Here is a 27,038-nt window from a genome sequence, read left to right as displayed (position 1 = left end):
GCATTCCTGGGACCAAATGGAGTCTCTGTACTCCACGGAGGAGTAGCGCAGAGTTTCCTCCTCCATCGCGCACAGGACCGCCCAAGAAGCCTCGTCCAAATTGTCCAACTCGGCCAACTTACGTGCGGAAAAGCGGGTCTGCTGACGACCTACTGTCAAGACTTGGTCTTGGGTGTTAGCTTTTCCGGGATGCAACGGAAAGTTGGCTCGGGCGAGACAGGAATGTAAGTACATTTTTTATTTAAAGACTATAAATACAAAAAAAAGGAATAAATGAAAGCGCGCACAGTGGCAGAGAATAAACTATGAAACCAAAAGACTATAGGAAAAAAGTACAAATGAAAAGCACGCACAGTGGCGGAGAACAAACTATGAAAAACAAAAAGACTATAAACATGGAACAAAAACTTACTTGGCTTAGACAAAAATAGTTGCATGAAGAATGGACATGGGAAGAAGTGCCAGGCATGGACAGAGCATAAATGTGGTGAGGTCGTCAGAACGACAAACTGAAAAGAATGAACTTAAATACTATGGACATGATTAACGAAAACAGGTGCGTGACTCAAAACGTGAAACAGGTGCGTGACGTGACAGGTGAAAACTAATGGTTGCTTTGGTGACAAACAAGAGTGCACAATGAGTCCAAACGTGGAACAGGTGAAACTAATGGGGTAATCATGGAAACAAGACAAGGGAGTGAAAAGACAGAAACTAAAGAGTCCTATAACTAAACAAAACATGACTTAAAACAAAACATGATTACACAGACATGACACCTTTAGACCATGTCCTGAAGTGTTGGTAAAGTATAGGCGATACGGCAAAATTAGGATGATACATTTAGTTCAATAATATATACGCAACTTTTATTGTCTAGATTGCAGTGTAAAATTGTGGTGATGGTGAAAAAATGCAATCACACATCCCAACTCATCTAATGTAATAGCTGTATCAAAAACTGCCTATACAGGGATAATAAAGCTCAATCTTGTTTGACCCTGTATTTATATTAAATTGTATGGTTATGTGTAACTGCTTTTCAGCATTAACAAAATGATGTGAAGCTAATGTATAGGAAAACGTAAAACATTTTTCGGCGTGGCGCAGTGGAAGAATGGCCGTGCGCGACCCGAGGGTCCCTGGTTCAATCCCCACCTAGTACCAACCTCGTCATGTCCGTTGTGTCCTGAGCAAGACACTTCACCCTTGCTCCTGATGGGTGCTGGTTAGCGCCTTGCATGGCAGCTCCCTCCATCAGTGTGTGAATGTGTGTGTGAATGGGTAAATGTGGAAGTAGTGTCAAAGCGCTTTGAGTACCTTGAAGGTAGAAAAGCGCTATACAAGTACAACCCATTTATCATTTATCATTACTTGACTTCCTGCAGCAAACTGAATAGAACATATCCATTATTCATGTACGAGTTACACCTCATTTGTCTAGTATTGTCTCAATGATCAGCCCCAATAATTGTGATGAGCTATTTAAAAGTTATGTTCATGCAATTATTGTGACATGGGTAGCAAGGTGAGGTCCTTTATTGTACACTTCCTGCATACAACTACAGGAAGGGAAAACGATGAATGAAAAAAATAAAGCTTAAAATCTTCCAGTACAACATTTGTGAGGTTACTTATGTTGGACCCGAGAGAGGGCCAATAGGCTTACCATCTCTGTTAATGTATTTTATACGGTTAAAGTCAGGGTTCTCAAGTTCTTCCTCACACAACTCATCCAAACATTGCTTTATTGGCTGTGCTTTGTGCACTGGGAATAAAAACACATCTTGGTTTCACTTGAATGTACAAATCCCTAACTGACCGAAGAAAAAGAGGATTTCGTCATGACTAATGCCTGTAGGGTATTTTTACAGGAAATCTAATCTGGTATCTTATCAGATCTAATAAAATGTCTCTTTTGGGCCTGATACCTGATTTGTACACTACATCCAAATATTATTCACTACATCCAAATATTATTCACAGCGCTCCATATTTTGTTATCTTACAGCCTTATTCCAAAATGAAATAAATCCATTTGTGTCCTCAAAATTCTACACAAAATACCCCATAATGACAATGTGAAATGTTTTTATTTTTACAAATGTATTAAAAAACAAACAAACACATACATAATTATTTACAGCCTTTGCTCAATAGTTTGTTGATGCACCTTGGGCAGCAATTACAGCCTCAGGTCTTTTTGAATACCATGCCACATGCTTGGCACACCTATCTTGTGACAGTTTCGCCAATTCTTCTTTGCAGCACCTCTCAAGCTCCATCAGGTTTGATGGGTAGCGTTGGTTTTCATCCAGGATGTCTCTGTACATTGCTGCATTCATCTTAGTCATGTCAGGTACAGTAGGTGACCAAGAACCCGATGGTCACTGTGTCAGAACTACTGCACTGACAGATCCTTCCTGAAGGACAACCCTCTCTGCAGCAATCCACCCCTCAGGGCCTGTATGGTATAGTGGCCAGACGGAAGCCATTTCTTAGTAAAAAGTTTTGCCAAAATGCTCTTGAAAGACTCAGACCGTAAAAAACAAAATTCTCTGGTCTAATCAGATAAAGATTGGACTTTTTGGCGTGAATGCTAGGCGTCATGTTTGGAGGAAATCAGGCAACCAACTTCTCATCCAACCTGATGGAGCTTGAGAGGTGCTGCAAAAACGAATGGGCGAAACTGCCCAATGATAGGTGTGCCATGTTTGTGGCATCGTATTCAAAAAAGACTTGAGGTTGCAATTGCTGCCAAAGGTGCATCAACAAAGTATAGAGCAAATTATGTGAATGGTTACGTACTTTTTATTGTTAATACATTTGCAAAATTTAAAAAAATACAATTTTCCACAGTCATTATGGGCTATTGTGTGTAGAATTTTGAGGACCAAAACACATGTATTCCATGACATTAACATAACACATTGTGGAAAAAGTGATGCATTATACATTCTTTTCCAAATGCACTGTACCTCAGTTTTCCAACAGACAATGTCACACCTAGGCTACTGCAATGTGCCAATGCAGTCCAGAAGACCTCGCAGAACCTACCCCATCAGCTGTGGCCTGTTCCCGATACTGGCAGAAGACGTTTTCCTCCGCCCCCCATTTCATAGAATTTGTTTTTTGATGAAAAAATTCCCAAAGTAAGTTGTAAGTGTCTGTACTGTAATAAATAAGTCAACAAACATTTAATTACTCTCAGCGAAGTACTTCCTCCCTCCCGGTTTATTGCCGTTTACTGATACGGTTTGTGGCTGTGAATACATGGTTGCCCTTTCCCATCAGCTCGAGACTATTCACCCCTTCATACCAGGACACACAAACGTAAGGAGTGCAACATTTTGGTGTACTCAATGTTTTATTCACATAAAAAAACCTGAAAAAAGCAATTTCTTCTTTAAAAAGCACATTCAACATTTTCATGTTCACCTGACACAGCAACATAATACCTACAGTGCAGAGCACTTATACAGTTCTGAACCACCAAAAAGAGGAGCAGTAAAGTCTCAATAGTATAATAAATATCAGTGCAAACCAAATTAAATATTCTTAGAGACACTAAAGTTTAATCAAACAAAAGAGAGAACATATAGGAACTAAAGGCTATCAATAATAATACTCTAAATGGGGGTTAAAAGTACAATATGCTATTACAGAAGTTTAAAGAACTATACTGCATGATACTACCAAGTTATCCTGACATACCGCAACAGCATAGTATACAAAAAATCCAAATAGTACAATACAGTTGGTGCTAATATGCTGTAGTACTTTGCATGATCTTTGAAACCAATAATACAGTGAAAGACTATGTTTTTGTAAGATAACATTTTCTGTACAGACAAGAAAGCAAATCATGAGCAGTACAACACAGACACTTTGAACTGTACAACAAAAATAAAGTGACCAACATGACAAACACACCTAATCTATCACGGACATGGAGAAATCATAAATAAAATAGTAAATTAACACCTGTTCATTTCAAAAGCTTGTTTTCCTGGTTTAACAGTGCTAAGATGTTTTCCTCCAAAGTTTTATTTATACAACTCGCCAATATGCCCACCATTCAATACAGGAGATTTTAGTGCAAGTATACATTTTTAAAATAATCTTTGGTATGGACAAGGCCTTCTTTTTATATTATTTTTTCTTTGCAGAGGAAAAGCAGTGCATTTTTGTAGAAGCGCACAATTTTATAGATTGTCTGTGCCGTATAATTAACACACATATAAATCACATTGGTACTATCATATCTATTTAGCTGCATATTTTGCTATTAAGTTTGCACAGAGGTTACACATTTTAAGAACATGTTTAAAAATGGCTACATTTTTGGCTATAAATCTTTACTTACATATATATTTTTTGAAAGTGCTTTAGGGCTTCCATTCAACACTGATGTGTGTGTATGGCCTGTTTAACATCTGCCTTCTCTTTGGGGTTAAGGAAGTTCCATTTAATGTGATGAATTAAATCATATTTATTTGATAATGAACAGGATAACATATGGTTAATATATTAGTATGTATGTGTAAGTCAACCAGTAGGTAAAATAATGAACCATTGCATCCAGTTATGTTTCTGATTAGTAGATATGTTGCATATACTCCATCAGGACAAACCATCTGTAAAGTTACAGCTATACGTGAAATTGTGTAAAGAGAATAATATACATCATGCTAAACCCATCTATATGCATAGTAATGATTATTTACTGTGTATTCTGTACAAAGTGCTCCAATTTCCCTGTGCCACTCTTCAGCTCTCTTTAAGTTGCATCACTTTTGAGCTGATGCAGGGATTTCAAATTAAAACCATAATGACATATTATAATTACTTCACTGGCAAGCACCTGTTTTCACCTGACTGTGTAATGCTTGTCATCAATATGGTTAGGACACAGAACTCTGCAGTATCCACAAATTTAAAAATGTGTTTAAATAATTTCCAAACAATATACAAAAAATACAAAACATTTTTGATTAAATTGCTGATTTTTTTTTTTAGTATAAAAACAATCCAAAAACATTAAAAATTAAATGCTTTTACACCAACATCACCTGGTGATGTCTGATAAGAGAAATGCCCAGCATTTGGATCAGTGTTGCAGCATCATTTTAGCTCAGGTCGGCACTTAAACTGGACAAAAGTCACTGTGTCCAGAGTTGCATTAAAAATTCAGACATATCACACACTACAAATGACATGTTCAACATGATTTAAAAAAAGGCTTTACTCTCAACCCATCAACCCGACAGTTGGTTGATCTTTGCTCTCAAGCCACTCCAGTCCACTTGAATGTGTGGTCTCGCTGGTGATTTGCTGAAACAGCGGCTCGTTGGCCAGCTCCTCTGGAGCAGCACTTTGATATTGCCCTTGCTGATGATTTGGGTCAAACAGAAGGTTTGCATCCAGTGTATTAAGGTCATTGATGCTACCGGAGAGATCCGATCTCATTCTAAATTCACATGGGAAATTTCCCTCCCCTGTCGCAAGCTCCGACACCTGTTGCACCATCTGATTACTTTGACTGCTATCTGGTTGCATGTCCTTAAAGGTGCCACTAAAATTCACTAGATGTCGCTGTGAGCTCAAAGTTTGCACCATCGACTGACCCTGCTGTTGATGCTGCTCCACTAAGGCTGATTGTGCGAGGCTGTCACTGGCAGATAGAATCATTTGTTCATTATTGGCATTTTGAATGAGGTGATTCGGGTGTAACGAAGGGCATGTGCCGGTGGAGTCCAATGGGATCATGTTCTCAGACTCAAGGATCCGAGTGAGATTCATTCGAGCTGTATAATTAGAAGGACAATTGTTAAGGCCCAGACCTCGTATAGTGTCATGGTCCCCATCTAGCTTGCTCAGAAGAACATCTGTGATATTTTTGCTGTTGCATTGTTGAACCTCCGTCTGCATCATGATGTTGAGGGGCACAGAGCGACTCCTTTGAGCCACGCTGCTCACATTACACTGGTTGTTGGCTAAGATGTTTAATACTTCGGGTGTCAACGGAGAGTTAAACGGAGAGACACACTGCTGGTGGATGGGAAGGCCACTGGTTCCTGTGTACCCGACCAAGTTTCTCTGATGTATTGCGGGGCTAACGCTGCGACATCGAAAAGATCCGCTCGTGACGGGAAGGTTGGTGGCTTTGTTATCTAAAGGAGCAGGCACGGCAAAACCCTCCTGCTTGTTAGCCATGCTGGCTACCTGCTGCTGCTGCACAGGGGAAATGGGAGTCAACCGGCCAAAGCGGCTGTCCTGGTGCCTTGCATGAGGCACGGCAAAGGCATGAGGCTTTTGAAAGTGGTCATCTATGAGGCCCTGATAGCTGGGCATGATCCCTATGTTACTGTTAGACTTGTTTAAGCTCCCGCTGTTGCTGTTGTAGCTATCATTCATCCAGTCCAGCTTGGTCTTATCCGGGTGGGTGGCCATCGGCCTCTGCATGGGTTTAACGGGGCTGTTGGAGACGGTGCTGCCGTCATGGAAACCAGTGATGCTAGAGTTGATGGGTGTAAATGCAAACTGATTCCTGCACTCCACAGGGCTGGGAGGCACAGTGCTGCTGCAGTTGGAGAGCGGAGTGCCGACTGGAGTATGTCGACTGCTTCCTAGGGCGCTGTCAACTGGTGTTATGGGAGTGATACGCGAGCATGGGCTCTCTCTAGTAAGGCCTTGGATTCCTCCAGTAATTTCTGATGTGGGAGTGGGAGTGAGTGTTGGTGTTTGAACTAGATTGTTGACGCCGCTGCTGTTTGCAGCGTGGTAAAACGTGTTTATTGTCGGATTATTGGACATCATGTTCTCTTGCATCACAGTCTGCCGGCCTTGTAGTGTGACACTGTTTCTAAACTCTTGTAGATTATTAAATTTCATCTGCTCTTCCATCTGCACCAGTTCTTCTACAATGCTGTCTTGAGTTACATCATCATCAAATGGGAAGTATTCTAGGTCAGTCTGCATTGGGAGCTGACTTGCTGTCGAAGCTTGATCCAAAAAATCTAGGGGTCCAGAAACAGGGTTGGCCTGATGGTAGGTCTGAACATGTGCAGTTGAGTTTAAAGGATTTTGAATGTCAGGGTTAATAGCTATAGAATGCACGTCAGACATCAGGTGCTCCTGTGGTTGCTGCATTAATGGGTGACTGACAGAAGTGTGAGTTTCCATAACATTGGAAATGGGTTCCCTCTGCATTGAGCTCTGTGTTTTGGCATCAGTGAAGAAGCCACTGGCTCTGAAAGATGCATTGCCAAGTTTATGGACTTGACTGTGCATATGAGAGGTCATATTCACCTCCATCTCCCGGGTGACTGGTGCACTCTCAGGTCGAGTTGGAGCCCCTGGGCGGGGGACGTTTCCACTCCCATATCGAAATCCTGCTGGGCCCTCCTCTGGATGATGGGGCATAAAAACCCTCTTGACAGGAGAGAGGATGGGGCTGAGGCCTGAGCGCTTCCGGAAGCCCTTGGTTAGACAGCTGCCTTCTCCTAAAGAAGGCGCTCTACTGGTGTTTAATGCAGAGATGGCTGTGGTAGTTTGACAGCAGGGAGCGAAATTCAGAGTGGTTGTGCTAGATGTGTTGTGATTAATGTTAGAATCAATGGCTGACTCAGTGCTGTTGCTCAAGGGGAGAATTGGATCAAATGTAGAGCTGGATAGTTCCTCCAGAGCTAGGAAGCCTTTAGTCTGAGGTATAGGTACACTAGCAGCCCTCTGCGCCATTGTTCTATTAGCCCACATTAAACTGCTTGGATTTTGGTTTTGACTATTCTTGTGTATATCCTCAACCTCCATTTCAACATCAATGTTGTGTGTGTCAGCCTGGCCAGGCCTCGTTGCTGGGGCCAGAATAGAAAGCGCAGAGATACTTGTGTTTTGTTGTGAGCCCTGGATGTCCTCTGACACGGAAGTAATGCTGATGCCTGCAGATGACGGCCTCAAAGTGGTGTTTGTGAGGGAGGTGGTGGCATTTGGTGCAAGTGATATAGCCGTCATCTTGACCAGACTGACAGGCGTGACATGACATGTGGTCATCACAGTTGTGTTGGGTTTGTTGGCAATTATCATAGTGGAGGGCGAGCACAAAGCAATAGCAGTGGTGGTTGCAGGCTTGGGCAGAATTTGAGGATAGCGCTGTCGAGCCAAGCGTTCCCCCACTGGACTTTGGAGGGGCTTGATGGGTTGTTTTTGTGGCTGGACTGACTGGGTCACCACTTGGAAGTTTATAGGAAGCACTTTGCTCTCCCCAGCTCCCACTGGACTGGGAGACATAAGCTGGCTGCTTTGCTGTGCCTGTATAGGAGGCAAAATGATGCAAAAAAATTAAGGACACATAAACTCTAATTAATTTAAATGTTTGAATGTACACCTCAAACTATAAATGTAACACATTCAACTGCTCCAATCTTTCATAAGCTGAACTCAAAGATCTGTAACTTTTTCTATGTACAAAGGGCCTGATCTACTCAAGGTTTGCGTGTACAAACTGGTTAACGCACACAGAGCTGATCTCCAAACGAGCAACAAACAGAGGAGTGTGTCTGTCGAATGAGCAAACTAGAGAGCACAATTTATTTACTGTGTCTTTCTTCATGAATATGCAAAATATATGCGGATGATCAGAATACCCACAATACTGGGAGGAGAAAATACCATTATAATCATTCAGCACGCGCAATGTGATTTATTAAGACTAAAACTGTTCTGCGGGCCTTATTTTGGGTCTTTATTTAGCACGACTGAAAAGTATGTGTATACTGACACAGTTACACACGCGGCTGTGAGAAAGGAGGAAATTGCACTGCAAAACAGCTGGACAGAGAATCATTTGTCCTACCTATGCGTGCCCACATATTTGGACTGTCAGAAATAAAAACATAATAGTGTGTGTGTTACTATCAGTGGTACCATCATAATTATATCAAAGTAACTCTTGAAATGTCTTAAGTTGCATGTTATGAGCCTAAATCATATATATTTGTTTCACCTTGTAAATGTAATTGCTGGTATAAACAAACCTTTGCATGATATTCACATTTGTTTTAGTTTGACCTGTAAATGTCCTGTTTGGCTTTGAGGTATTGTCAAATAGGTGTATTGTACACCAGTGAAATATTTGGACACTGAAATTTTAAAATTTAACATGGAAAAAACCTTCTTATGGAAAAATCATGTATGATGGAATAACGCAACCAAAATATGGCCAAAATACAGCAAAAATTAGTGAAAGGACAAAAAATCAGCCTTTGTCTCCCGAGTATTAAAATATATTGATATTACCACTATATTGGGGGAAATGGTGTCTGTCTATGTTGAATAATAGTTTGACCAAAAAAAGTCAAATCGATGCATATAGATAAAAAAACTTAACAGAAAGAAAATAATTAAGTTAAAGTTAAAGTACCAATGATTGTCACACACACACTAGGTGTGGCGAAATTATTCTCTGCATTTGACCCATCAACCTTGATCACCCCCTGGGAGGTGAGGGGAGCAGTGAGCAGCAGCGGTGGCTGCGCCCGGGAATCATTTTTGGTGATTTAACCCCCAATTCCAACCCTTGATGCTGAGTGTCAAACAGGGAGGTAATGGGTCCCATTTTTATAGTCTTTGGTATGACTCGGCCAGGGTTTGAACTCACATCCTACCGATCTCAGGGCAGACACTCTAACCACTTGCAAAAAATACTAAAAATCAGTAGCGATCATGTTAGAAAATGTGATGTTATAGTTATACATACCACAGTATATTGATAGTATTACACATTTTTAGGGGTTGATTTGAGAAAGCATATTTTTAAGCAGTCATTTAATTTACAATTAAATACATTTTTGTTTCCAAATAAAATAATAGTCTAGTTTAAAAATGTTGGGTTGATAATTTTATTGAATAAATGTTTAATTGTCTGGAACTTAATTACACACAAAGTATTGAATCATTTCAGCAGGAAACTAATTAGCAACCATATTCATCTTGTTTATAGTCAGTAGTTACTTGTATTTATTTTTTAAAGTTCATGTTGGGCTGTATAAGTCTTTTATTTATTTTTTCTGGGTAATGGAGGTTAAATAAAAAAATGATTTTAAATAATTTTGGCTTAAGAGTGTTTTCTGCTGTTTTCTCACCGTGACAGGTCTCGGGACAGACGCGACCACAATGCCGATGGTTGGCTGAGGTGAGGGAGAGATTGGACTACCACAAAGCCCATCGCTGTCATCCACTCTCTTGATTTGACCCTCTATGGGTAATGGTGAGTGAAGCTTTTGCTCTTGTTGCTTCCTCTGGATCTTTCTCTGGAGCTGCTGTTTGGCATCGACAGTCGGAGACGACAGAGTTGCAGTTTGAGGCTGGAAGCAGTGCATGTCGGCGGTGGGGACAAAAGCTGAGCCCGTCTGTAGGGGCTTAACCTCTGAAGGCAAGAAAAACAATAATATGACTATTAATTGTCTGTGATTATCATTAATGAATTTATCCAGGGCATTGAATCGATCACAAGTGGACTGTTCAGGTTGTTTTAAAAGACCTTTCGCTTCTCATCCAAGCGGGCTTCATCAGTTCATGCTCAAGACTAGATAGCACAGTTCTAGTCTGAGAGGACGCTATAGGATCCAAAACCGAACGTCTTCGAAGACAACCTGAACAGTCCACTCAATCAAGTCAATGTATGACTAGTAACTGTGTTCCATTAAGAATTGCATAAGAAATCGCCATTACAATAATGAATAATATATATGGGTCTAATGATTCGTTTTAACAACGATTTGATTCAATTCAGAATTTGTGGTTGCCGATATGATTCAGGGACGATAATATTTTTTTAGAACGATACAATCCGAAAGGATTCAGTGAGTTGAGATCGATTCAGTAATTTTTTAGGAAAAGATTCCACCAGTGTGACTGTAAAATATATACTGGATACTGCAGGTGAAGTTTCCTATATTCCTGTGTATTCTTGTAAGGGAATTAATGTAAATTTATAGTGGTTAAAATAGCCCAAAATAATCACAGCACCGTCCGGATGTGTACTTTAATGTCTATTGATCATGTCATGTATTTCCTTGAGTGCAACCTCATCCGTAAATGTACATGATACTCGGTATAATACATTGCAGTTCTCTTGGCAAATAAAATGTCCTTAACTTTAAAGTCAAATATTCTACATTTTCAAAGCAGGCTATCTGTGTTGGCCTTGCGAAGAGGTGCCGTCCAAGGTGTACACTGCCTAGGGCAGTGGTTCTCAACCTTTTTTCAGTGATGTACCCCCTGTGAACGTTTTTTTTAATTCAAGTACCCCCTAATCAGAGCAAAGCATTTTTGGTTGAAAAAAAGAGATAAAGAAGTAAAATACAGCACTATGTCATCAGTTTCTGATTGATTAAATTGTATAACAGTGCAAAATATTGCTCATTTGTTGTGGTCTTTCTTGAACTATTTGGAAAAAAATATATAAAAATAACTAAAAACTTGTTGAAAAATAAACAAGTGATTCAATTATAAATAAAGATTTCTACACATAGAAGTAATCATCAACTTAAAGTGCCCTCTTTGGGGATTGTAATAGAGATCCATCTGGATTAAACATTTCTTCACAAAAAAAGAAATCTTCAACATCAATATTTATAGAACCTGTCCACAAAAAATCTATCTGTCAACACTGAATATTGCATTGTTGCATTTCTTTTCACAGTTCTTATTGACAGACATTTAAAAAAATCTGAGTACCCCTTGGCATACCTTCAAGTACCCACAGGGGTACGCGTACCCCCATTTGAGAACCACTGGCCGAGGGCATAAGCTCTAGCCCTCCCGCGACCGAGAGGAACACGCTGTAGAAAATAGATGGATGGATGGTAGGGATGTATAATTATAAATATCGCGGTATTTTGGTTTCAAAGTCCCTCGGTTTCATCCATCCAGCCATCCATTTTCTACCGCTTATTCCCTTCGGGGTCGCGGGGGGCGCTGGAGCCTATCACAGCTACAATTGGGCGGAAGGCGGGTTACACCCTGGACAAGTCGCCACCTCATCGCAGGGCCAACAGAGATAGACAGTTTCAAAGTCTTCTAAATAATACCGTGATGTGTGACGGTATCAAACAAAAACTTGGTGATTGTAGTTTTTTGTTGTTGTTGTTAACGTTGGCGAGGTCTGTAAATAAAGTACATTTTCCAGAATCCTCTGCGAAGCGCGGGGCTGGCAAGGTGGGGCGTTGAACGCCGTGAGCAGGAAGTGAAGTGTGTTCGTAATTGTTTTAGATAAAATTAATTATTTTCTGGACATTAAATCTGTTCATGAGTTATGTCGCTAACAAACAAACAACACCACGCAAAAACATAACCTTTGGCACGCCACTTTCGTTTCGAGCGTTTCCAAGGCGACACAGAGCCAGCCACTCTCATTGCACCGCATGGCGGGAAATCACCCCAGAAAAAAAATTGTACGCGGGAAATGCTAATATGTGCTAAATACTAATAGCACCGGTACTACTAAATTTAAAAAAGATGTTGCGGGGACATGGGAGGAGTTCGGGGAGGCCATGGAAAAAGACTTCCGGACGGCTTCGAAGCAATTCTGGACCACCATCCGCCGCCTCAGGAAGGGGAAGCAGTGCAGTATCAACACTGTGTATGGTGGGGATGGTGCTCTGCTGACCTCGACTGCGGATGTTGTGGATCGGTGGAGAGAATACTTCGAAGACCTCCTCCACCCTACCAGCACGTCTTCCTATGAGGAAGCAGGGCCTGTGGAATCTGTGGTGGGCTCTCCTATTTCTGAGGATGAGGTTGCCGAGGTAGTTAAAAAGCTCCTCGGTGGCAAGGCCCCGGGGGTGGATGAGATCCGCCCGGAGTTCCTTAAGGCTCTGGATGTTGTGGGGCTGTCTTGGTTGACAAGACTCTGCAACATCGCGTGGACATCGGGGGCGGTACCTCTGGATTGGCAGACCGGGGTGGTGGTTCCTCTCTTTAAGAAGGGGAACCGGAGGGTGTGTTCCAACTATCGTGGGATCACACTCCTCAGCCTTCCCGGTAAGGTCTATTCAGGTGTACTGGAGAGGAGGCTACGCCGGATAGTCGAACCTCGGATTCAGGAGGAACAGTGTGGTTTTCGTCCTGGTCGTGGAACTGTGGACCAGCTCTATACTCTCGGCAGGGTCCTTGAGGGTGCATGGGAGTTTGCCCAACCAGTCTACATGTGCTTTGTGGACTTGGAGAAGGCATTCGACCGTGTACCCCGGGAAGTCCTGTGGGGAGTGCTCAGAGAGTATGGGGTAATTGTGGCAGTTCGCTCCCTGTATAATCAGTGTCAGAGCTTGGTCCGCATTGCCGGCAGTAAGTCGGACACGTTTCCAGTGAGGGTTGGACTCCGCCAAGGCTGCCCTTTGTCACCGATTCTGTTCATAACCTTTATGGACAGAATTTCTAGGCGCAGTCAGGGCGTTGAGGGTATCTGGTTTGGTGGCTGCAGGATTAGGTCTCTGCTATTTGCAGATGATGTGGTCCTGATGGCTTCCTCCGGCCAAGATCTTCAGCTCTGACTGGATCGGTTCGCAGCCGAGTGTGAAGCGACTGGGATGGGAATCAGCACCTCCAAGTCCGAGTCCATGGTTCTCTCCCGGAAAAGGGTGGAGTGCCATCTCCGGGTTGGGGAGGAGATCTTGCCCCAAGTGGAGGAGTTCAAGTACCTCGGAGTCTTGTTCACGAGTGGGGGAAGAGTGGATCGTGAGATCGACAGGCGGATCGGTGCGGCATCTTCAGTAATGCGGACGCTGTATTGATCCGTTGTGGTGAAGAAGGAGCTGAGCCGGAAGGCAAAGTTCTCGATTTACCGGTCGATCTACGTTCCCATCCTCACCTATGGTCATGAGCTTTGGGTCATGACCGAAAGGACAAGATCACGGGTACAAGCGGCCGAAATGAGTTTCCTCCGCCGAGTGGCGGGGCTCTCCCTTAGAGATAGGGTGAGAAGCTCTGTCATTCGGGGGGGAGCTCAAAGTAAAGCCGCTGCTCCTCCACATCGAGAGGAGCCAGATGAGGTGGTTCGGGCATCTGGTCAGGATGCCACCCGAACGCCTCTCTAGGAAGGTGTTTCAAGCACGTCCGACCGGTAGGAGGCCACGGGGAAGACCCAGGACACGCTGGGAAGACTATCTCTCCCGGCTGGCCTGGGAATGCCTCCGGATCCCCCGGGAGGAGCTGGACGAAGTGGCTGGGGAGAGGGAAGTCTGGGCTTCCCTGCTTAAGCTGCTGCCCCCGCGACCCGACCTCGGATAAGCGGAAGAAGATGGATGGATGGACGGATGTTGCGGGGATACTGTAACCTATTCCAGCTGCACTCAGGCAGAAAACTGGGCTGGGCAAGTCGGCACCTCAGAAAGCCATCCATCCATCCATCCATTTTCTACCTCTTGTCCCTCTCGGGGTCGCCATCACACATTTGAAGCCAGCATAGCCAAACATCAGTTTGTGAGGCATTTACATTATTAAAAGTCACATTGTTAGTTTACTTAACTGAGAAACAACATTTTCCAGACTGATATAAAACACGACCACTAGAGGACACTGTTTCCCATAATGTAAAAGGTGAAAGACACTAAAGTGAACATTATTGTTTTACACTGGATGTTTACATTGTTACTTTAAAGACAGCTACTGTAAGTTCCATCCATCCATTTTCTACTGCTTGTCCCTTTTTGGGGTCGCGGGGGGTTGTTGGAGCCTATCTCAGCTGCATTCGGGCGGAAGGCGGTGTACACCCTGGACAAGTCGCCACCTCATCGCAGGGCCAACACAGATAGACAGACAACATTCACACACTAGGGCCAATTTAGTGTTGCCAATCAACCTATCCCCAGGTGCATGTTTTTGGCGGTGGGAGGAAGCCGGAGTACCCGGAGGGAACCCACGCAGTCACGGGGAGAACATGCAAACTCCACACAGAAAGATCCCGAGCCCGGGATTGAACCCAGGACTACTCAGGACCTTCGTATTGTGAGGCACATGCACTAACCCCTGTAGCACCGTGATGCCCCTACTGTAAGTTATTCTTTTAAATATTTGCTTGAAACAGGAGATGTTCCTGCACAATTATTTGCACTTACAAATACTTGTTAGTAGTAATAAATATGACTAGACGATTTTAACATTATGTTAAGTGTTCAATTACAGTACGTGTGTTTATCCTAAACATTTCTGACACTTTATTTTACACACTATGGCTTTTTTTAAATTTTGGACATATACCGCAATTATATCGTACCGTGGCCTTGATACTGTGATAATATCGTGCTGTGAGATTTAGTACCGTTATATCCCTAGGATGGAGTTTGACATCATCTTGATGTCGGTGCACCATGCTTGTAACTAGGGTGGCCGTTCCTCCTCCCCGAGTATAGCCGCTGAAGTTGAAGTTCCTCCATCTTATTTTCCGAGAGACTGAACATTTGCCAGTAGTATAACCAGAAGAGTTAGCCTTCCTTTGCTAACTATGCGCCGGAGTCTATAGTCAGCTCCTACCCGTCTGCCGCGCTCTCGTTTTTGTGTTGCCTCGTCTGCAGTGGTCAGAGAGTCTGGTGAGCATAGCGTGCTAACTCAGAGAAGGACACCAGCGCCGCTGGGTCAAAAAGTTCAAAATTGCTGCGCTCTCTCAGCTGTATTAAGAGTATGTCCTTCGAGCTCTGCACAAGGTGAGGAAAATAAATCAAAGTTGACTGGGACACCTTCGCAACGTCGTCCTCTGAGGAACGCCATCTTGAATGTTTTTATTTAAGTTTATGTTCTAGTATTGATAACATTTATTAAATACATTTTAAATCGATGTTAGACCGATATATATCTTCTGAAAGGCCAACTAGCCAAGCAGAGATTGATTTTCTTCGATCTTAGAAATATAAATTGATCTTTCGATCAATTGTTACACTCCTAATAATAAATACATGCTTTTTGTGTATGATTGAGTTTCGATTCTCTCCCTGCTTGGTACAACAGGCACTAATTGCGGTAGCATACAACTGCCACTAGATGCCGCTGTATGTGTACTATAGCAACAACAAACGGTGCCTCACCTGTTGCTGTGCCTGTCATAATGGTGAGAGCTGCCAGGGACTTGTTGCTGATGTAGTGGCTGTCGATCAGGAAGCGAGCCAAATCTTCCACCGCCTCAAACGGACGTTTTAGCACTTTCTGAGCCCACTCGCACACCAGATCGCAAGCTGCAAAGCGTACCTCTTCCTTTATGCTGCCCAGGTGGCCTGTCGGATCCAGGCCATCACACTGAAACTAAAACAAAGTAATACATATGTTGTATGTATCCAAAACAAAGTAGTACATGAACTTAATTTGAAATACAAAGCAGAAAGTTGAACATGTGCTTACTCCGTCTCCAGTTTTGTGTAGATCTAGACTTGGTAAAGCTGGAATGTGAACAAAGGGCCTCTTCCTAAGTCCACTATAGCAATATGTAAGGCAGTGTTAAGATAAATACATTTAAGAATGAACTTTATAAACTACCTCTCAGTAGAATGCATTTCCCAAACTACAAACACAGTATTACTCCTTCCTAAAACATGCTACAGGGAAACTTCTCACTTTTCCATGTCCAAATAATTATTGTACTAAAGGTCATGAATGTTGAAAGTTTTCTACTTTGACGTCAGGACAACAACAAAAAAAAGTAATGCGTCATGAAGGTCAAGATCACTGTGATTCCCCCGAGCACTCGTGTATTATGCTCCTGCTTCACAGAGGGAATTTATTTCATTTCTGATCTATATTTAGAGAGCTTATGAACTGTAAGAGCAGATGGTAAGTGAGTAGAGACAGGCTGCTACGGTCCATTCCAGTCAAGGATATTTGGATTTTCCTCTCATGCCAAGTCGACGCGCTTTCATGTTTGGGAATACATTTTTCATCATTTTTCCAAAGTCGGCAGCACTCAGCGGATGATAGTTGAGATTGTCACAGAAGCTCCTGGAAAACAAACAAGAATCCGAGTGAATTTAGTTAGGCAGTTCACACAAAAAAAGATTGAATTTCTACATTTGGACATTTTACAGTATCCATTTACACAAAACTTATCTTGATATACTTTTACTTTGTAACGTCATTTCACTAAGGAGCAAAGTTTGTGGCAAAGTCACACAATTTTGTACCCCACCCACCCAATGTTCCCTCTAATTTTTCATGTGTGTGAGCAAACACACAAACACTCTGAGCATTCAGTGGAATACAGACGTGTACACTGTGGCCATACCAGCAGCACATTTGTCTCAAACCTGACATAACAATTTAAATGTCTTATTATTATAATCAAGTGACAGTAAATGATAAATGATAAATGGGTTATACTTGTATAGCGCTTTTCTACCTTCAAGGTACTCAAAGCGCTTTGACACTATTTCCACATTCACCCATTCACACACACATTCACACACTGATGGCGGGAGCTGCCATGGAAGGCCCTAACCACGACCCATCAGGAGCAAGGGTGAAGTGTCTTGCTCAAGGACACAACGGACGTGACGAGGTTGGTAGAAGGTGGGGATTGAACCAGGAACCCTCAGGTTGCTGGCACGGCCACTCTCCCAATGCGCCACGCCGTAGTCAATTTCAAGAGATTATTTTCTAATACATGTGATTTGGCCCACTTAGATATTGTTTTTTTTTTAATCAGCTATGCCCTATAGTATTTTATGCCTGGGTGGGGGTCCTGCTTTGTAAAGATTGTGTACCCCTTTCAGAGATCACATTTAGTTCCCCTAAAACATTCACATGTTGCATGAGATGAAGTGTTTATTAACTTTCTGTCTGTAAAATAAATATTTTTATTAGCAATTCTGTAATCTACTAGACATCATTTCATGATTAATATCCAAAAATGTACATTCTTAATAAATGACAGTAGAATAAGCACACATCTGATTGAGGAGTCATAGTATAACAACCTGGAATTTACACTTTGTTTAGGTGTTGGAGTTGTCCAACTTTGTGTGTGGCCATAAACGCATCATTGGCTAATTGCCATAGTGTATGTGTTGGTGCAGGTGAGAGAGAAAGCAAGCAAGCAGCTGCTGTTGATATAACAGATGACAAAGAGTTGCTTTTGGCTTGGTTTGTACGGTAGACAATGACTAGTTTTGCTAGATAAAAGTATTTTACAAATTTTTTGGTGTGGTTATGGCCGACAAACAATTTTGCTAAATAAAGGGACCGATGGAATTCCTGTCCTCCTTAAAGTGTCTCCACAGACGTTACAATGATTTAACAGTGTTGACAAACATTGTTTTATCTGTTGTGGCCGCCTTTCGTCACCTGTTACTCACAGTTGCATTGCAAAATCATACAAAACAAATGTTTTGCTTTTGTGCGCGGCATAGATTTGCTGTGCGCAGAGGACGCGTGAGCAGTGCGCAATTGCGCAGGCGCGCACCTTAGAGGGAATGTTGCACCCACCACACTCTAATGTTATCCAAAACAACATAGCACTGTATCCATACCTTTTGCAAAGAAAATAATGCAAAGATCGAACAATATGTTTACAATTAAGGATACAACACCTAATCTGCTTTTTTCATTGGTGTGCAAAACTTTCACTCAGTGTGCAATATGGATGTTAATATAGTGTTTTTGTTTTATCCATATATAGTGCAATCGTTTAGTGCACAATTCATATTATTTAATAGTCTTTTTTTTTCATGACGTTTTACTTTTGTTATGGTATGTAATAATCTGCACTGCTACCACAATTTCCCTATTGTGGGATAAATTGGTCTATTCTATCAAACCGACTGGTGATTATTGCACATTTCTGTAGAACCACAATAACGAGCATGTTGTTAAATTGATACCTATCATAAATTGAGCAGTATTATTTATAACAGATTATATTTTTCTCATTGGGTCTCATTATAAGATGTGTAGATGTATCCAGTGTATGTCAGTGTGTTCATTGACATTCTACATGTACAATTAAACAAAACCCAGATTAGGATAAAAACTTCGGTAAAAAGCAGCCATAAATGGGAAAAGTTTGGACACTCCAAGTAGATGTAATACTTTTGTTATAAAATCTGTGGTTATCAGTTATTATTGGATGGAAATTATGTTTCAGGCCACATTAGGAATAACATGGTTATACAGTGCTGAACACCGTGTTCCTTTTGAGCCTTTTCACCTGTCTATCCCAAAGGCGCCAATATATCTGTGGGTGGAGGGGGGGTCTGAATTTAGTCGAGTTAGAAAGACAGTTACATAACACTGTCAGAGCATTTCAATAGCTGTCTCAGACTTTCCATTCTAATATTACTAGCACATGCTGCTGTGCGATTCTCGGGCCTGTGGCGTCTATTTATAATGATGCTTTAGCCAGCAGCAATTTAGAGGAGAAAGAAAATGTAACTGTGAGGAGAAAGTCATAAACATCATATTGCTGTGAGGTATACATTTATGTTGTGATCAAGTATTTTATCATCATTATATACTTACTTGTATTCATCATAGACCTCCTGTTTAGGGAGCGAGGTCTCTGGATATTCCTCTAAGTAATTGCGGATCCAGTTGAAGGCATGCATCTGCTGTGTACGGCTTGATGACACGGCACTCTGGTCACTGACAACACACCATCAATTCATGTTAATAAGTCATTCGGACACAAAGTTACTTCTATATGTTTACCTTTTATCGCTGGTACTGCTGGGACCAGAAGGCAACTTAAGGTAGAGGTAGAGTTTTTCAATGTCTGTGAACTTTTCAACATCTTGCTGTAAAAAAAAACAGGGAAACAGAATAATTAGTATTTTTGTACCACAAAGAGCAGAGTTCATATGTTTGTTGCATCTAGCCATCTTCTTTTTTGTGTGACGCTCTTCGAGATCAGGGGTTCTTAACGTTTTAGACCTTGAGGCCCAACTTTTCCACGACAGAGGGACCAAAGGCCCACTCAAATATTAACATTGAATATTTAACTTACTTATAGTTTATAACCTTGTCAAATGTTATGAAATCATTTGTTTATTACAAAGATTATTATCAAGATTAGGTCAGGCTGATTACAAAAATAAATACTAATCAAATATATTGCAAAAGAAGGGACTCATAAAAACTGGTAAAAAATAAATGTACATACAATTAAGCAGTGCTAACATGAACACTTTCTAAATACATCAACAATAAATAATAATAATAAATGGCCCTGATATGTCAAAAGGCATTAATAAATCATGTTCTTTTCGAATACCTTTATAACTGATAACAGTAGTTCAGCCAGGATATGCTCATTTCCAAAATTGGATTTACAGCCCCGAAATATTGTTATTGTTTTCATTTCGATGCCCCGCCCTCCACCGTTTGACCAATTAGAAAGTCTGTGAGTGTGTCACATCTAGGTTGCCAGTTACACACCGCCCTTTTCATCGAGCCACTGCCACTGGTAAAGTTACTAAACATGTCAGACCTTAGCAAATCAAAAAGGCGTCGTTACGATTCTCAACTTATTCATGACAAAGCCTGAAACAAAATTAGGATTTGTATTGGGGATGCCTTTGAAAGATGGAGACGATTGAAGGCGAATAAGTTTTTTTCATCTGACGCCAAACTTGCTAATTTCCTCTTTAATAGGTAAGTCAGGCATTTACGTTTTCTTATTACTTGTAATAAATGGAAATGGACACTTTGTAAAACTATATTGTCCAATACAGTCTATGATCTTGTCTAACAAAGCTAGTATGTTTGTGCAACGAATGCTTAGCATGCTAGCCCGGTCAATGACACATCGACATACAAACTAACAGGGGAAATATATGCCCGTTAGCTTGTATGTCAATGTGTCATCCAACTGACAGGGCAAAATATATTTTCGACAAATAAAACCTATGTGGATTTGGGTAGTGCCAGTGCCTATTTCCAATGCGTTCCAAAATTAACACGGCTAATTGCGGTTTCTGGTACTGTATGTGCATCAAACACATATGGGGTGGTATTTGCTTGGCACAATATAATGCATTACATGTCATGATTTTCTACTTTGTGTATTGACATGGTAGTAGGCTATATGATTTATGCGTAACGTGGTTTTTGCGTTACGTGGGTTGGCTCATAGAATTGCACTCTGAACAGAAAGATGGTGATGTGCGTACATGGAAGAGAATGCAACGCGTCAGGGTGGATGCAACATAGAGTTATGCTGAACAAAATGTGGCAGTAATTTTATTGTTGGCCTTGGCTTGCCATCAAAGCAGGCCTATGCGATACATAATATATTATTATATACATATATACGGGGGACGGTGTGGCGCGGTTGGGAGAGTGGCCGTGCCAGCAACCTGAGGGTTCCTGGTTCAATCCCAACCTTCTACCGACCGAGTCACGTCCCTTGTGTCCTTGAGCAAGACACTTCACCCTTGCTCCTGATGGGTCGTGGTTAGGGCCTTGCCTGGCAGCTCTCGCCATCAGTGTGTGAATGTGTGTGTGTGAATGGGTGAATGTGGAAAAAGTGTCAAAGCGCTTTGAGTACCTTGAAGGTAGAAAAGCGCTATACAAGTATAACCCATTTACCATTTACCATATTCCGATGGTGGTCCGTGCAGTAGAGATGCGCGGTTTGCGGGCACAACCGCGGAGTCCGCGGAATATCCGCGGATCGGGCGGATGAAATTTTAAAAAATTAGATTTTATCCGCGGGTCAGGTCGGGCGGTTGAAAAAAAAAAAAAAGATTTTAAATAGATTCAGGCGGGTGGCAGTTAAACCAATTCGGAAATATATATACATAGTTAAATGTTGTTACCCACATACGAAAAACGAGCAGGCACCTGCAGCATATGCCACAACAGAAGAAAAAAAAAAAGAAGAGATGGACACTTTTACGGAGCGGAGAAGGGACGCCTCGCCGGGGTCCGCGGGACCGAGGCCCCTTCCCCCGAGAGGGCCCCACCGGGAGCCGTGGCTGAGGCGATCCGCGAGAGGGGCCCGACGCACGTCCAGGGTCACCACCGCGCCCACCGCACCGACACCCCGCCGCGGCCGGCGTCACGCACAGCAGGTAAGCAGCTTACCTGCCCGCCACCCCCGTGGCCGGGGGCTCGTAACAGGGGTCACTCCGCGCGCTCCGCCCGCGCAGCTTACCTGCCCGCCACCCCCGTTGCCGGGGGCGCGTAACAGGGGTCACTCCGCGCGCAGTGCGCTCACGAAAGGGGTGGGGCTCACCCTGGTTGATATAGACAGCGGTGGCCATGGAAGTCGGAACCCGCTAAGGAGTGTGTAACAACCCACCTGCCGAATCAACTAGCCCTGAAAATGGATGGCGCTGGAGCGTCTGGACCATACCCGGCCGTCGCCGGCAGCGAGACGCGCTTGGAGGTGCGCTCAGCGCGGCTCCCATATGATTGCGCTGGTGTGCGTCTGGGCCGTGACAGCGTGGCACGCGAATGTCTGTGCTGCATTGGATCAGTCTCCTTTCTTTAACAGGCAAAAGCTTTATAACCTCACTATGCCTTGCATCGTCTATATTAGATATATAACAACGGGCGGGTGCGGGCGGATGCGGTTCTGATTAAATGTTAGGTCGGGTGGCTGGCGGATGGTTGACGACTTTCTGATGCGGTTGCGGATGAAATAATTGCCTATCCGCGCATCTCTACCGTACGGTCAAAATAGACATTTTAGCAGGGTAATGCCAACAATCTGTCCCGACTCCCCACGAAAATATTGCTGCATAACTTTACAAATACATTTGGCTAATCGACATCAGTAAAATGTGACATGATGACTTAGTAAACCATCTTGCAAGAAGCATAAACAAGAGAAACCTACAGCGTAGGACTCGTCGATTGCCATTTGAAGTTCCTTGGAGTAGAATTCGGATTCGGCTGTTTATCTGGCAACCTCAGTCATGGAGAGTAGGAGGAGACTACATAATTTTGACTGTGATTCCAGTACCTTTTCTGGCCACATTACTACATATGGCACCTTTAAAGAAACTTCTCTATGACTTTAGCTCCAGACTTCTTCTGTTTGATTGATTTTGTCATTACTGCCACGAGTGGGGGAAAAGTGTCTGATCATGGCGGAGCCAGAAGTCGAGTTTGTTACCATGTAGATATTTTCACTACTTTTCTTTTGTCGAACACAAAGAAAATAACATTTTAGTTAAATGTAAGTTGTGCTTTGGATCAAAGATCCTATCTACTGCCCAAAACAGCAATTCAAATCTGCTGAAACAAGCTACAAAAGCAACATGCTTCGACGAAGCTAGTAAAGAGAGACAGAGACTCCAATGCCACTTCCCCTCCACCTCCACCACTTAAGGATTAACTCTGCCTCTGCTCATCATTCAGCACTGAAGGTACACACACTCTGTCAATTCTCTTATATACTCTTTCATTCTAGACTTCTAGAGTGTTTGATTATCACATCACTCTAAATGTATAGACTATAAAGTTCACAAACATAAAGAGGGATCCTAGTGGGCTAGGCCAATCTTTCCTTATCTCTAAACTAAAACTAGGGAAATGTGTAGAGTGTTCTGGGCTTCAGACATGATTTTGTTTCAGAATTCCTTGAGAAAAAAACGCCTGGTTAGGCTTTGTGTATGTAGTGTGTGCTTTCCTTGCTTTACAGCTATGTTGTTATTATGCTGTTTGTTACTTATGTATGTTATGTTGCAGCTATTTAAAATAGTTTAGTTAATTTGTTCTGGCCTGAAACAAATTGGCCCTTTGAAACATACAGGTAAAAGCCAGTAAATTAGAATATTTTGAAAAACTTGATTTATTTTAGTAATTGCATTCAAAAGGTGTAACTTGTACATTATATTTATTCATTGCACACAGACTGATGCATTCAAATGTTTATTTCATTTAATTTTGATGATTTGAAGTGGCAACAAATGAAAATCCAAAATTCCGTGTGTCACAAAATTAGAATATTACTTAAGGCTAATACAAAAAAGGGATTTTTAGAAATGTTGGCCAACTGAAAAGTATGAAAATGAAAAATATGAGCATGTACAATACTCAATACTTGGTTGGAGCTCCTTTTGCCATCACCCAACCATGCAAATTCTGCATTTCCTTTGGAAATCGAGGTCCCAGAGTCTGGAGGAAGACAGGAGAGGCACAGGATCCACGTTGCCTGAAGTCTAGTGTAAAGTTTCCACCATCAGTGATGGTTTGGGGTGCCATGTCATCTGCGGGTGTCGGTCCACTCTGTTTCCTGAGATCCAGGGTCAACGCAGCCGTCTACCAGCAAGTTTTAGAGCACTTCATGCATCCTGCTGCTGACCTGCTCTATGGAGATGGAGATTTCAAGTTCCAACAGGACTTGGCGCCTGCACACAGCGCAAAATCTACCCGTGCCTGGTTTACGGACCATGGTATTTCTGTTCTAAATTGGCCCGCCAACTCCCCTGACCTTAGCCCCATAGAATATCTGTGGGGTATTGTGAAAAGGAAGATGCAGAATGCCAGACCCAAAAACGCAGAAGAGTTGAAGGCCACTATCAGAGCAACCTGGGCTCTCATAACACCTGAGCAGTGCCAGAAACTCATCGACTCCATGCCACGCCGCATTAACGCAGTAATTGAGGCAAAAGGAGCTCCAACCAAGTATTGAGTATTGTACATGCTCATATTTTTCATTTTCATACTTTTCAGTTGGCCAACATTTCTAAAAATCCCTTTTTTGTATTAGCCTTAAGTAATATTCTAATTTTGTGACACACGGAATTTTGGATTTTCATTTGTTGCCACTTCAAATCATCAAAATTAAATGAAATAAACATTTTGAATGCATCAGTCTGTGTGCAATGAATAAATATAATGTACAAGTTACACCTTTTGAATGCAATTACTGAAATAAATCAAGTTTTTCAAAATATTCTAATTTACTGGCTTTTACCTGTATCTTTGTCTTTGTGTGTTGTATGTAGACCACATTGCTTGGCAGAGTTCAGTGATGCAAATGCATGTCAAGTTGATCAACACATTGTATTATTCTCCAGTGCAATAACAGTACTGAAATGAAGGCTAAAAGGGCATTAATGGGAACTTTAAAAAACAAAGAAGAAAAAAATAAGTAACTAAATAGTTACTTTTCACAGTAACGCATTACTTTTTGGTGTAAGTAACTGAGTTAGTAACTGAGTTACTTTTGAAAGGAAGTAACTAGTAACTAACTAGTTACTGGTTTTCAGTAACTAACCCAACACTGCTAGTCAATCACAAAACTGACTCATTAGCCTTTCACATTAACGGAGCAAGTCATTACATTTTGTGGATGATCCGATCATTTCTGATTGATAACTTACTTTAAAATCATAAGTCAAGCAGATATTTAAGTATATATTTTATACTTCAACATACAATTTTTATGTATGCTAGTATATTATTGTTGTCTTTTTAGATATTATTAAAGTTTAAAATATATATACAATTGCATGCATTACATTTATTTTTTGTCTGTCAAAATAGAAAGAACGAATACATTTAGTAAGAAAAGATCAACTCCCTTACTAAAAAATATTATTTCCAGGTTTTCGTGGGCCATATCAAATGCCTTGGGTCAGACACCTGTGCTGTAGAATCTACAGCCTGTTTATAGTGTTTTTAATGTAAGTGTGACATCATTATTCTTGATAATCGGACTCTAAAATATTGGGAAAAAAAATACGGAGGCTTAGATCCTCCATTGCCAAAGCACTGTATATTAGTTAGCAGTACTGTGATTCTTTGGGCTGGGAGAAGTAGGGGCAATCAAGCTAGCAGACACATGTTTCTACAATGTTTTTTCTTTTTTTATAACAAACATGGCATTTGTAATAGAGGAAGCGAGCGTTTGTTTTTTTGTTTTTTGCTAATGCAAAAACTTTGTTTTACTGCTTTGAATGAAATTAAATGAATGAATGAATGAATGAACGTATCTGCCAATATGGAAGATTATATATCCAAGATCAAACACTTCTTTAAACTGGACTTTAGGACAATACGAATGTGATCATACCAAGTACGTTTTCATGGAGGATAGATAGTGCTGCTTCAAATACAAATAGGTAAGAAACACTTCAAATATTTAACTTATTTTATTCAAGCAAATGGGACTTTATCAAAAGTTTTTGGACCCATTTATAATAATGTGATCATAATGTTTTTATGAAAGTGAATTACTCTCTTCCTTTTCGTGTTACTTTAATGTGCATCATGTAATAACGATTAGAACATATGAATTTCCATCCATTCATCTATTTTCTACCGCTTGTGGGGGGTGCTGGAGCCTATCTCAGCTGCATTTGGACGGAAGGCGGCGTACACCTTGGACTAGCCATCACAGGGCCAACACAGATAGACAGACACCATTCAAACATTAGGGACAATTTAGTGTTGCCAATCAACCTGTCCCAAGGTGTATGTCTTTGGAGGTGGGAGGAAGGGAACCCACGCAGTCACGGGGAGAACATGCAAACTCCACACAGAGAGACCCCGAGCCCGGGGATCGAACCCAGGACCTTTGTATTGTGAGGCACATGCACTAACCTCTGTTTCACCATGCTGCCCACACATATGAATTTAAGTTTGAAAAACAACAACAACAAAACAACTACAGTCCAGAGGCACCAATGCCTCAGCTAGTGTAAAGGTCACCCCATGTCACTGACCCAACGGAAACAAAGAAAGTGAATGACTGACAAGAGGCTTCACTAGGTTTATTTCATTTCGCTATGGATAGCTCAAAAACTTTAGCACATTATGATTAAACTTTTAGAAAATGTCAGAAAATGAAAAAGTAACAAGTGATTACATTTTTGGGGTGATCCGAATCATCTTTTGGATTGAGGACTTTATTATTTTTTTTACTATTGGAAGGTAAGGCCTAGCGAGGGTCTCTCAAGAGTGCTTTTTTAGTTTGTCTATGCATTTTACACAAAACCCAGTTTTGCCCAAAAGTACAGTTGTCCCTCGCCACATTGTGCGTCGAAGTTTGCAGCTTCAAGCTTCAATTATTTCTATTTTTGGCCTAAATTAGGCATATTCAAGCA

The 27,038-nt window shown here is 41.7% G+C and overlaps 1 protein-coding gene across 1 annotated transcript in view; it reads right to left on the bottom strand.

The window, feature by feature from the left end:
- Positions 1–3,359: 3,359 nt before the first annotated feature.
- LOC133608660 (DNA-binding protein RFX7-like) overlaps positions 3,360–27,038 on the bottom strand; it is a 45,505-nt gene continuing 21,826 nt past the window's right edge. The window contains exons 3-9 of the mRNA XM_061964104.2: positions 19,687–19,772; positions 19,498–19,620; positions 16,867–16,983; positions 16,390–16,474; positions 16,080–16,293; positions 10,143–10,426; positions 3,360–8,310 (exon numbers count right to left, since the gene is read on the bottom strand). Coding sequence (XP_061820088.1) covers positions 5,251–8,310; positions 10,143–10,426; positions 16,080–16,293; positions 16,390–16,474; positions 16,867–16,983; positions 19,498–19,620; positions 19,687–19,772 — 3,969 coding nt within the window. The 3' untranslated portion in view covers positions 3,360–5,250. The remainder of the gene's footprint in view (positions 8,311–10,142; positions 10,427–16,079; positions 16,294–16,389; positions 16,475–16,866; positions 16,984–19,497; positions 19,621–19,686; positions 19,773–27,038) is intronic.

This window comes from Nerophis lumbriciformis, linkage group LG06, assembly GCF_033978685.3.
Source record: "Nerophis lumbriciformis linkage group LG06, RoL_Nlum_v2.1, whole genome shotgun sequence".
NCBI classification, from domain to species: Eukaryota; Metazoa; Chordata; class Actinopteri; order Syngnathiformes; family Syngnathidae; genus Nerophis; species Nerophis lumbriciformis.
Note: the sequence above shows the minus strand (reverse complement) of the source record. Positions and strands in the feature narration are given on the sequence as shown.